At 40.4% G+C, this 12457-nt stretch overlaps 1 protein-coding gene across 1 annotated transcript in view; it reads right to left on the reverse strand.

The window, feature by feature from the left end:
• LOC126402979 (acid-sensing ion channel 1-like) overlaps positions 1-7223 on the reverse strand; it is a 76344-nt gene extending 69121 nt beyond the window's left edge. The window contains exon 1 of the mRNA XM_050065359.1: positions 6108-7223. Within this exon, the coding sequence (XP_049921316.1) occupies positions 6108-6469 (362 nt within the window). The 5' untranslated portion in view covers positions 6470-7223. The remainder of the gene's footprint in view (positions 1-6107) is intronic.
• Positions 7224-12457: the final 5234 nt, after the last annotated feature.

The following is a 12457-nucleotide window of genomic DNA, read 5'->3' on the forward strand; positions in this document are numbered from 1 at the left end:
AGTCATACTTCTACTGTCATTATACACATATGATTATTGTCACACATGTATACTGCCAGATATTAATATATACTTTCAACATATTGTACCACAGTAGCCAGAACTGGAACTGTAATATTATTACTTTCAATAATGTTGTTGTAAGCTACTGTCATTACCTGCATCTTTCTTTCTCTCTCTCTCTCTCTCTCTCTGTCTCATTGTGTCATACGGATTACTGTTAATTTATTATGCTGATGTGTTCTGTACGACATCTATTGCACGTCTGTCCGTCCTGGAAGAGGGATCCCTCCTCAGTTGCTCTTCCTAAGGTTTCTACCGTTTTTTTTCCCCCGTTAAAGGGTTTTTTTGGGGGAGTTTTTCCTTATCTGCTGCGAGGGTCATAAGGACAGAGGGATGATGTATGCTGTAAAGCCTGCTGAGGCAAATTGTGATTTGTGATATTGGGCTTTATAAATAAAATTGATTGATTGATTGATTTTATCTTTATCAAACCAAAGATACTCTATGACAAAAGATGAAGCATTACAAGCTGCTAAGTGAGTGCAGTCGTCTCTCTCCCACATCCCCCCACCTCATCATGAAGCATTGTGAAGGTCGTGTGGATGGATGAAAGCGTATTCAATACAACACTATATACAGTACAAATTGAATGTTTGCTCCTCATTTGCCACTCGTTTTCATCTGCAAGCTTAACATCTGATATCAGTAGAGTACAAGATCTTATCAGTTGTTGCCAGATCTCACAAGAGTGTGTTGCTGAGACAGAGACAGGTCACAAACAAAGTTAACTTTCTACTGATTTGTCTGGAAAATGCCATTCCAGTATCAGAATGTTCAAAAGATATGTGACTGAGGTAGACTCAGGACATGCCGCAAACCTGCTAAAGGTGCAGGGCAGGGGCGAAACCCACATGACAAAGTTACAGGAAATGCCTCTAAAGTGAGCTGTCTCCTTTCTGACTGGTCTCTGATTACACCAAGCCCGCAAGAACAACCAACCTCTAGGTCCATTATGTGATGCCACGGGGCCCAAAATAACTTTTTCCCGTTGACTTACATTGTGTAGGAGTAAATCAGCAGATACTTTATTTTTGAGCATCACAAGCCCTGCAAAATGACTCATTTTAAGATTGGGATATGATCCTTTAGGTCTGCTAACATTATGAAAGTCTAGAAGAGCCGCACCATTAAATCATTTTATCCCGATTCAAGTTAGCGCCGAGCTAAACCAGAAGTTAGCCACTCATCCACCGTCAGTCTCTAATGTGTTTGCTCTACAGGCCCCATGGTGTGGAGGATCTGGGTAATTTCATACTGCAGGGGCTGAGCTTTTTTGGCTTCATATGGTACTGAGCATCTTTCATCGGATAAACGGGCCCCAGTTCCCTTCATTTATCCATGAAAGTAAGCGGTATCCTTTCTGATTTCTGATTACACCTGCTAAACATCAGCATGTTAGCAGAGCTAGCATGGGTGTATGTTGTGTTTGTCTATTAGAGAGTCTTTACAAGCAACTGGAAGGTTTGTTTTTTATATCTGTTGTGCATATTTAATATATATGTAAATATGATATAATATTGAGATGTTAAGGTGGCCTTTCCCTTGTCTTACAGTAAAGACTGTATTATTGTGAAATGATATAATGTTTTCAGTGTATTAGATTGTTCAGTGAAAGCAGCAACGGGCGTGTCCTCATGTTTCATCATATATCTATCACTACTGATACATTCTCAACGGTTTTCTTGTGTGGTAACAGCCAAGCCCTCGACATCACCACATTATTGATAGCTTGGTATTCTGTTACACTTCTGTAATATTTCATTTTGTCTGCATCACCAGCTGAAGCCTTTAAAAAAAAAAAAAAAAAAACTACATTAAGAATAAAAGGCGAGTAACTGAGTGGCGAGCCAGACAACCCACATCACACCCGGCATTATCGGTGGCACTGGGAAATTTCCTTTCATTTAATGGTGCTCGCAGAAATCTGACCACGCTGCCTCGTATCAAAAGAGAGCAGAATAGCTGTAAATGCACCCAGCCTCTACCCTCGCTGTGATCTCCCGCTGTGCTATTATTAAAAATGTCACCATTTTAATGGACTCACCAAAGAGCAGACTGTGTGAAGGTTCTTTTTTTCAGAGCACTGCTTCAAATGAAATTTTCTCACATGAATGTAGCCACTCCTGTATGAATATAGTCCTTTATTGATCTTTTGTGTGACATACTATTACTGCACCCCATGTGTTTTCATGCACCACATGAATAAAAATGACTTTCACTTTTACTTATACAAGGGCTTTTAATGTATGATGCATAATTACAGCATCGCTACTACATTTCCTGTAAAATCTGTAAGTAAATGCAGTAATCCTTTTGTTTTTCATGAGGGCAAAGGGACATTTAACACTGTAAGTGAAACCTTTCAAACATTAAATCAATAATAACAAGCCTCATTCAGGTTCAGAAATTAGTTCATAGATTATTTTTGTGACATTAAGATCAGACTGAGCTCCATTATAGCAGAGGCGGGGAGTGTTTTTGTTTGATTGAAAGAGAACTTAATTGAAGAGAGGCAGTCGCTCCCTACTGTTTGTGTAGTGGACAAACCTGCCAAGAAGGCACTTATGAGATAAAATCCCCAAAGAACGAGCCGACAGAATCAGCGAGGGCTGACACTTCAGGATGTGTGCAGCTTAAATATCATGCCACAAGACATTTCCCAGACCAGTGACTCCAAACATGGGAAGTGGGCGGAGAACGGTTTTTAAATGGATTCATGCCACAAGCACTTTCATTTCTGGCCGGGGATATAACAGCTAAGTGTGCCGTTGCATCGCCTCTCTACCTTGCCAAGGGAGGCAGGATAATGAGCACTAAACCTACTTCAGAGTGTAAGAGTTGAGATGAGTACATGGAGAAGGAAACTCAGCCCCATTTAAGCTTTGGTCTCCAACTTTGAAAAGTCTTCCTTGTGAACCACTGCCTGGAAATGTGAGATTAGGAGATGTATTCCTAAAAAAAAAAGAAAGAAAGAAAAAAAAAATCCAGATGGCAAGTGTTGATCATCAGTCACACCAGCGTCACAGAAAAAAAAAAGCTAATTTTAGTGTTCATTCTGGGATCTTCATTAAAGATTTAGTATAGAAGTTGGCTGTATATCCTCATAAAAGCAAAGCCACCAGGGGCCTTCAGCACTGTATGCTGCTGAGCCCTGTCCTTGATCTCTGTAACTGACAGCCTGTCAGATGTCCACATCATCTGAGGCAAGTTTTTGATCACTCAGATGATAGGCGCTGGTCATCAAATGTGGTAAATAGGGATGGGACGATATATGATTTCATCGCGGCTCTCGATTTAAAAAGAAAAAACACTCACAAGGTGTCTAGGTATCAGACACTTAAATGTAATGCTTTCTATGACCTTTTCAAGACAAGTCTTTGACAAAATGTTCGCCTTACTTTTGGACAAATCACCTTTTTGTTATTCAAGCACTGAAGGTTAAGTATATAGGTAAGTAGTATATATGTGGTCCTGCACAGATGTAGGTTTTATGCAGGAATATAGTTATTAGAGTGAGTTAAGTTAATCTACACTTTGCCAACAGGTGTTAAAAAAAAGACAGTGTTAGGTTCAGTGGTAGATTTAAATACTTGTAACACCAATAATGTGGACTTTCACACAGAAGTGCTTCATTCATTCTGACAAAGAGAAATTAAAATATGGAGGAAGGAAATTAGATAAAATGTTTGTAGCAAATATCGTCTCAGACATTCAATTTTAAGAATATTTAGTGACTTCTAAGGTTTATTATCTGGAAAGTTAAATAGACATTTTAAGACTTTTTATGGACCTGCAGACCCCCTGCTCTCAACACGTTCATTGTGATTAAGTTCCATTGTTGAGACAATAGTGAATATTGTGTCAAGTAGCATCTGAAGAGACTGCTGGGCAACCAACAAAAAGAGACTCTGCAACAGGGATCCTCAGCTTGCAATGCCTGAGGGTCACTTTTGCAAAATGACAGGAGGCCGGGAGCAGTAGCAGCCTGCATTTGTATGCAGGGGCATTTCTAGGATTTGAGAACATTTGGGGCTTAGCCCAGACCTCTGTTGGAGAGTTCAGGGGATCCTCCTCTCGCACTTTTTTAAGAAACAAGCTCTATTTTGATACTTTTTAATGGCGTTAGTAGTAGGGATACACAATTACGGCAGGCTACGGCAAAGTGCAATATCAAACTCGCAGTAGCTGCAGTTTTTTTGATAAAGGTACAATGTGTCACAACAGACCATATAAATGAAGCATTGTGGTGCTACAGAGCTGCCCAGGCCTACAAATCACATTCCAGACATAAGGAAGCATGCTTGTTTGATTCAGACCCCAGCAAAAATCCCATCATCATCATTTTTATATTTTTTAGTGAAGATGTAATGCAAAAATAACCACTCCCAATAAAATCGTGACTCATATCGCAATATCTGTCAAAAATAATAATTACAACAATTTCTTCTCACTGTGATTTAGAAAATGGTTATGGGGGCCACCCACCACTCTATCAGGGGCCAAATATGGCCATAAGCTGGGTATCACTGCTCTGCAATAACAAGCTGCATATGCACCAACCTTGAAAAACGCAAAAGATCTTAATCAAGAATTGACATTTTTCATATTGAAAAATATGATGCCATTTCAAATAGTTATATACTAAATAAATACTAAAAAAAAGTCTGTCATGCAAGATTTATTTTCTTTTGCTAAAACATGAGGTACAGTGATTTTGGTGTTTTGGTGCCATTTTAAGAGTTTAAAGTATGGTGGTTGATGACTATCAGGATAATATTTTGAATTATAACTATTCTGGCTAGGATAATCGTGACATGAAATTTTCACAGCGTCCCATGCTTAGTGGCAAATGACAACATTTTGCTGATTTGTTTCATTAACGCTGCCTCTGCTGACATTTGGAACAATATTACTACACCACAGGTAGAGCAACATGTTTATGAAACAACTTTCAAACCAGGAATAGTCAGTTTCTCTCTGGGAGGTCCTTCCTCATTCACCTCGGCCTCTCTGGCAGCCCTGTGCATCATCTAAATCAACTACCAGTCCAGAGAAGTAAAATCTGTAACAGCTCAGAAGCAAAGTGGATTAAATGTGCAGCAGTGGAGTTTTTCAGCAGCCCTGCTGAAGCGACAGTTACATGAGGATTTAAACGCATAACCGACAAAGACACCCAAAGCATCTGCCATTTCACTTGTAATCAAAGGAAGCAGTCTTTCTGCATCTTTTCCTCCTGTGCATACACTACACGCTGTTGCCAGCTCCAGTATCCAGAGCTCTCAGCTGCACCAACAAGACGGCTGCCGTTCTCTGATTATGATGCCTCACTTAATTCAAGCTTGACAAGCCTGCTCTCCAAGCACTGAATGACTCAACAAGGTAGAAACTATTAGAGCTTGCTGGATGAGTGGGACACAATTACCAGTAGTGGATGAAGTACTCTGATCATTAACTTAAGTAAAAGTAGAAATGCAGCATTACGATTAAATGTCCTGCATTAAGGATATTGTTAAAATATGTGTTATTATCAGTCAAATTAAATGTTTAAAATGCAATAAATGGCCCCTGTGATGGCTGAAATGGAGCTACTTTAACAATTTTGTAACATTATTTTACATAAATACTGCAGGTTTTGTGTCTGGATCTTAATATGCACAGTATCTAGTAACTATAGCTGTCAAATCAATCTGATAGTGGGTCAATATCTGCCTCTGAATTGTGGTGGAGTAAAAGTATAAAGTGGTATAAAATGGAAATACTCAAGTACTGTACATGCAGTACCTCAAGTTTATACTTGGGTGCAGCACTTGAGTAAATATAGTTAGTAACATTCCACCACTGACATTTGCAATATGAAAATAGTAGTTTATGTATTTATAATGACAGGGGAATGGGTGGCAAGTTTCTAAGAGGATACTCTTCCATATTAAAAGGGAATATAAAGTATTGATGATAAACAATAAATAAATAAATAACCACATGCAAAAGCAGCACTGAATTATGGGCTTCATTTTGCACTTTTTTAAACTGGTTAAACTGGTTACCTCTGGTTGAGCAGGGCCAGCAGCTCCCCTGCGTGGTACAGGTCATTGCGCGTCACCCGGCTGAAGCGGAACGCGTTCAGGTTGCAGAAGGTGACCGCGGGGAACGTCATGATCGGGGTCGCGACCTCATCCAGTTTGGTGACGTGCGGGTACTCGAGGTAGAAGTGGATCCTGTCCACGCACACGTACAGCAAGAAGGTCAGAGAGCCCAAGAAAAACACGACCCACAGGCAGCGTTTGATGCAGACCCGCTCGTACGTGAAAATGTGCGAGATTCCGTGCAGAGTCGAGCTGTGCGCAAAAACTTCTATGGGCGGCGGTTGATTTGTGTCCATTTCTTCGGTTTCCACTTTGAGATCCATTGTCACTGTGCAACAAGCTCGATCTGAATGCCAGAGTCAGAGAACAGCCTCAAACACCCCCCTCGCTGTTAAGAGAAACTGAGCCGATATTCATTCACCTGTGGCATAAACTGTCATTATCCACCCGGACAGGTGCAAACGTGCAGATAAACACTCTTGGACTTGGCGCGGTTTGGTCGCCATCCCTCATGCAGACAGATGGAGAAACATTTTGAGCATCCGCCGCTCTTTGAAAAAGTCACACGAGCAGGAATTGTGTGCAGAAGTGATGCATTTCACAAAAGCAGGGTGACTGACAAGCGTGCATCACCAAGATGTCAAAACGAAGGTCCATCACCGCTGCACTATGTGGTGATGTTGTGCAGGTTTCTCGCTGGGTTGCAGTAACGCAAAGAACAAGGATTGACAAAGTGTTTCATCAGCCTGCGAATCGGCTGCTCGAGTCCAGTGAAGCACGCATCATTCCTGCACGCCAGCCAGAGGAAACCCGGAGACCGAAAACACAGAGAGAAATCCTTTTGACACTTCAGCTCATTTATTAAGAGTTCCTCTGTGGCGGCGCTTTACGCACGTCCCTCTCAATCCGCAGATTACCAGGTCAAGTCTGGAGATCTTCTCTACTCAGGAATCACAAAACGTGTTTAGGAGTCAGACGCTTGGTTATTCTGGTCGGTGGTGAGTCGTGAGCTTTTCCTCAGCTCGTGAGTGTGTGTCTGCCTGGCAGCAGCGGCAGTAGACGGGAGAGGAGAGGAGAGAGGAAGAGGAGAGGAGGGTGGACTGGACTGAAGCGCTGCCGTTCACCTGTGAGTTAGTTTCACATCTTCACTACATAAAACCGCAGCCCGAGTAAAAACAGAGAGAGAGAGGGAGTTTCTTGAAGGGGCTTAGAGCATGTGGCTGGATTTACTCCCATTATCTATTGTGGTGACAGTTTGGACAGCATCCTTCTGCAACATGTTCTCATAAGAGGGAGAAAGATGGAGAAAGAAACAACCCAAATGTAGCCAAGGAAAAGGAAAAAACACCACCAGGCATAAACTCAAATGCTATATTTAGATTTAAACAGATGATACCAAGAGGAAGAAAACAGCAATAAGGGGTCCAACAACAATTTAGTTTTGCATTTCCATAAAGTTGGGGTCCTCACAAGAGATGGATTTAAGATAGAAAAGTCAAAATAGAGGCAGCAGAGGCAGAGATATCCTGACTTTATTCTTTATTCCTGTTAATAAGAGTCCTGCCCTTCCCATCATGCAACTCAATAGTGTTTTAACTTAAATCATGATGATGCAGCCTGTCTGTAAATCAATGCAATCTCTCATTCAGCATTTCTTTAATCTGAAAATCTGAAATCTGTGACGTCACCCATTGTTTTGTTTTTTGACTGCTGTTTTGAACAGGGTGTCTACAGATACAGGCAAATTAAATTTAAGACTTTTTAATACCACCTAATTTCAAATTTAAGACCAAACCTGCAATGGAAATACACATTATAAAAGTGTGTTTGTGTGTGTGTGACAGTTACGTGTAAGTACTCTTTCCAAGTAAACACACTGATGTCAGTTCAAAATGAACAGTAAGGAAAAATGACAACAATTGGATGAGTTTAAGTTTAATGTGTTTAATGTAAAAATAAAACAAAATCTCATGGCAGTCATAAATGCTATTTATTGTTGCAATTCTTCGGTCTGTCCAATGGTTGTGAACAGTCATTGAGTCTGTCAGGCTGGAGAAATTTTCGTGATAATGTGACGTAAAATATTTAACACCCATCGAATCTGAATGTAAGACTTTTTAAGGACCTGTAGACACCCTGTTGAAGCATCGAGTTCAGCATTTTGGCCATTGCTATCTTGTTTTTTTGGAGACAGGAATGAAAATGTTTATTTTATTTTGGGTAAAAGGTTTGAGCAGTGGCGGAGCGAGGGGTGAATTTGACTTACAGACTGTAGCGACGCCTTGCAGACAGCCTGTCGCTCAAGTGGCCCCACCCGTACTTATGCATAACTTCAAGCCTTAATAAAATGCACAAAGGTGAATTATATAAAAATTCATCCCCCATGGAGTTGTCATGAATGTTGAGATTAGCTACAGACCAAAACAGTTTTTTTGTACCAGGCTGTGAACATGTTTATTTCTGATGTAAATTGGGCATTTTAACATGGGGGTCTATGGGAATTGACTGGTTTCTGAAGCCAGCCTCAAGTGGCCATTAGAGGAACTGCGGTTTTCAGCAATTCACCGCTTCCAAACAGAAGATAAAAGATAGTATTATCTCGGAGCCTTACAGTGGAAAGTTTCTCCTCCTCTGTGACGGTGCATCACATCTGCAGCTGTCTGTACACAGCAGAGCACTGAGGGGTCTCTGACTGATAATTCGAATCCCCAACTTTCAAGGGGCGGCCCTACTGCATTGGCTTAATTTTCCAGCCACAGATGTTGATGCTCACTCATGACGAGAAAACTGAACTTCATGTGTAAAACTGGTGGCGTGCCCCTTTAACCAAACACAGACCGAGTGCCCACTGCCCTGGCCACTGAGACTGGTGGACCAAGACAAATCTGGCATCTCATAGTAAACAGACTGTGTCAACATATGCCAACTATAAGAGGCGGAGACAGAGCAACACTTCCTGCAGACTGTAGAGACATTAAATATAACTCAGATACCAAGAATTCAACACACTGTCAGACCAAAACATAATTCTATATTTACTATGGGGCAAAAAAATAACATTGCAGTAGATTTAAGTCGGAGCATGTCACAGCCTGAAGGAAAAACAACACATGATTAAACTATACTGAGTTCCTTCAAAGTCTATCTACTCAATGTTATTTTGATTTTATCTGTTTTCTTCTATGGTTTTGATACTGCAATTACGATATGAATCACAGTTTTAGCAGGAATGGTATTTTTTGCATTTAATTTTCACTGAAAAAAAAAAAAAAAAAAATTAATGATGATGTGATTTTTGCTTGGGTCTGTACCTCACAAGCACATACCCTCATATCTGGAATATGATTCGTAGGCCGGGGCATCTCTGCAGTATCACAATGCTTCATTTGTAACGGTCTATTGTGACACATTTTACCTTAATTAAAAAAATAGCAGCTCCTGCGATCTGGATATTACATTTGGCCTTTTCGCAATTTTGATAAATTGTACACCCCTAATTACCATTTTGTTATTAAACTATATCTCATTTTGTAATGTATACTGCGACTGCCACTGATAATTATTTGCATCATCAGTTAGTCTGATTATATTCTCTATTCATCATTAATTGTTTGGTCTATAAAACATCTAAATAAAATCTAGAAAATTTGGTCCATGAAGTGAAATAATCACTTTACTGTTTTGGACTAAAAAATGAAATCAGGATATATTTAAATCTGAGAAGGTGGAAGCAGAGAATTTTTGGCTTTGCTTAAAAAATAGAAAAATTATTTAATATTTTTCTTTCCTTATAGTATACCATGCAGCAAAGTTGTACAGTATAGTATAGTTTCATTTGTTTTTTAGTCTATATGACAGTCATGACTTGTCTTTCTTTCTTTACGTTCTTATTTAATCAGAATTGTATTGATGAAACAGAAAAGGAGATTTGCATGTGACTTCACCACACAGACTTTGATTGCGAGCCACACACATCTATCAGAAGTGCAGAGAGGTGAGGGTGTATTAACAGCTAAGCTCCAAAACAAAGTCATCATCAGGCACTGCAAAGCAAAATAATGATATGTGCTATGTTTAGATTGGACCATGAATAAACAATGACATTTAGTCCCCAGCTGGATACTGGCGTGAAAAATGGAGCCGGCTGTGCAACAAGGCTGAATCAAGCTTTGTTAATATAACGAAATATTTATTGCGTGTCATGAAAGATGCATCACCCATCTTAAATGCATCAGCATGAAAAAAAGATTCTTATCTGTGACATTAAAAGTCCTCCTACAGTTACCACTGTGCCCAGGAGCAAGTCTTATCTCAGATCCAGCATAAACAGCTATAAGTAATGCAGGGATGTGTATTAAATTTGATATATTTATAAAGCCCCAGCAAACTTTTCCCAGAGCTGTCTGGTTTTAGATATGCGACTGTAACCAAGTCATTTAATCAAGCTCTGTATTTTACTTAACTAAATTATCTTTATCTGTCCTCCACTGCTGCTGTAGAGTAACAAACAGCTGTAATGATAAAGCAGAGACAGAACCATACTTTTTGTTATCAAATCCAAACATGAGTTTTAAGTATACAACAGCTGTCCTAACCCACAATCCTCTCATTTGAAGCTGGCACTTAGTATGGATCCCCACTGCTTTTTGTTTACAGCCAAATGCCGAACATTACCTCTATGCGATTTTCAGTTTGCAGCTGCCAGCGGGACTCTGAGGTCATTATTTTTTTGCTGTGAATGTGGGAGTTTTCAACAACCTGGGGGGAAATTACACTCTGCAGTTAAATATTGCCACATGGTGACCATTCCTTGCCTGGGTCTAGACCTTTGAATCTGTCCACTCCACGCAGATATGTAACAGGCAAGAGTATTGAAGACTTTTTAGATTCAATATCTCTGACTTTGACTACTTTTAGCTCCATTAAATGAACAAATGAAGAACCAAAACTTAACTTTTGAATAGCTTTGAAACAGCATTTAGATCCTTTCGGTATTTTGGGAAATAAAATGTTAAACTTTATTTCACAGGTCAGTATAATTTACTAAAAATATCCAATAAGGTTTGGATGTAGTCTGGTTATTCTGCTGCCACAGGTTGATTTCAGTTGAACGTTCTGTTGCTAGTAGCAACCACTACTCACAGGGTGCAATAGCAGTTGAACTGACATTATTACATTAAATATGTTGTCAGTTGCCTAAGGTCTGAACCCAGGCAATTTTATCAGATCAGTGTCCAAGCAAATACTGACGGGCATTTTTATCTACTTCCCAAATGCTCTCATGAGAGTGTTACTGATTTGTATTACAGCTGTTATGCAGTTGTTGATTTGAGATTTAGTCAAATTTTGTTTTGCTTCATCAGTTTATCACTAACTAAGCTAGTTACCACACTTACCTAGCTGTCTGAAGCTAATGTGATGCCAGTACAACATTATAAGTGACTGCTGAACTACTGTTGGGATAACTGCTCTGTATTCTATTTTTACTCTTATGGACTTAATGTATATGTTTACTAGTTTTTAATACCTGACTACTGTTTAGCTCGCTGCATAGCTGTTTACCTTCGCCATAATGAAGGCAGAAGGTACAAAATGCTGGGGAAATTATAACAATGTTACCTGTGAGACTGTTATTCTATTTAAGTGTTTAATTAGTTGAGTTTTAGAACTCATCACACCGTGACCTCCAGCATGCACTGGGGCGGTTTGCAGCCGAGTGTAAAGCAGCCAGGATGAGTGTCAGCACCTTAAAGTCTGAGGCCATGGTTCTATGCTGGAAAATGTTGGACTCCCCCCTCCAGTTTGGGAGTGAGTTACTGCCCCAAGCAAGGGGGTTCAAGTATCTGAGGGTCTTGTTCACGAGTGAGAGTAGAATGGAGCATGAGATGGATTGGCGGTTTGCCACTGTGTCTACAATGATGCAGGTGCTGTGCTGGACTATCGTGGTGAAGAGGGAGCTTAGCAGGAAGGCAAAGCTTTCGCTTTTACTGGTCCATCTACGTCCCAACCCTCAGCTATGGTCATGAGCTCCGGGTAATGATGGAAAGAATGAGGTCGTGGATACAAGCGGCCAAATTGAGTTTCCTCTGTGGGGTAGCGGGGCTCAGCCTTAGAGACAGAGTAAAGAGTAAAGCCGTTGCTCTTTCATGTTGAAAGGGGTCAGTTGAGGTGGTTCAGGCATCTGATCAGATGCCTCCTGGCCACTACCTGTTAGAGGTTTTCCCGGCACGTCGAACTGGTAGGAGGCCCTGGGGCAGACCCAGAACATGTTGTCGGTATAACATATCTCATCTGGCCTGGGAATGCCTCGG

Source organism: Epinephelus moara, chromosome 16 (assembly GCF_006386435.1).
Source record: "Epinephelus moara isolate mb chromosome 16, YSFRI_EMoa_1.0, whole genome shotgun sequence".
NCBI lineage: Eukaryota > Metazoa > Chordata > Actinopteri > Perciformes > Serranidae > Epinephelus > Epinephelus moara.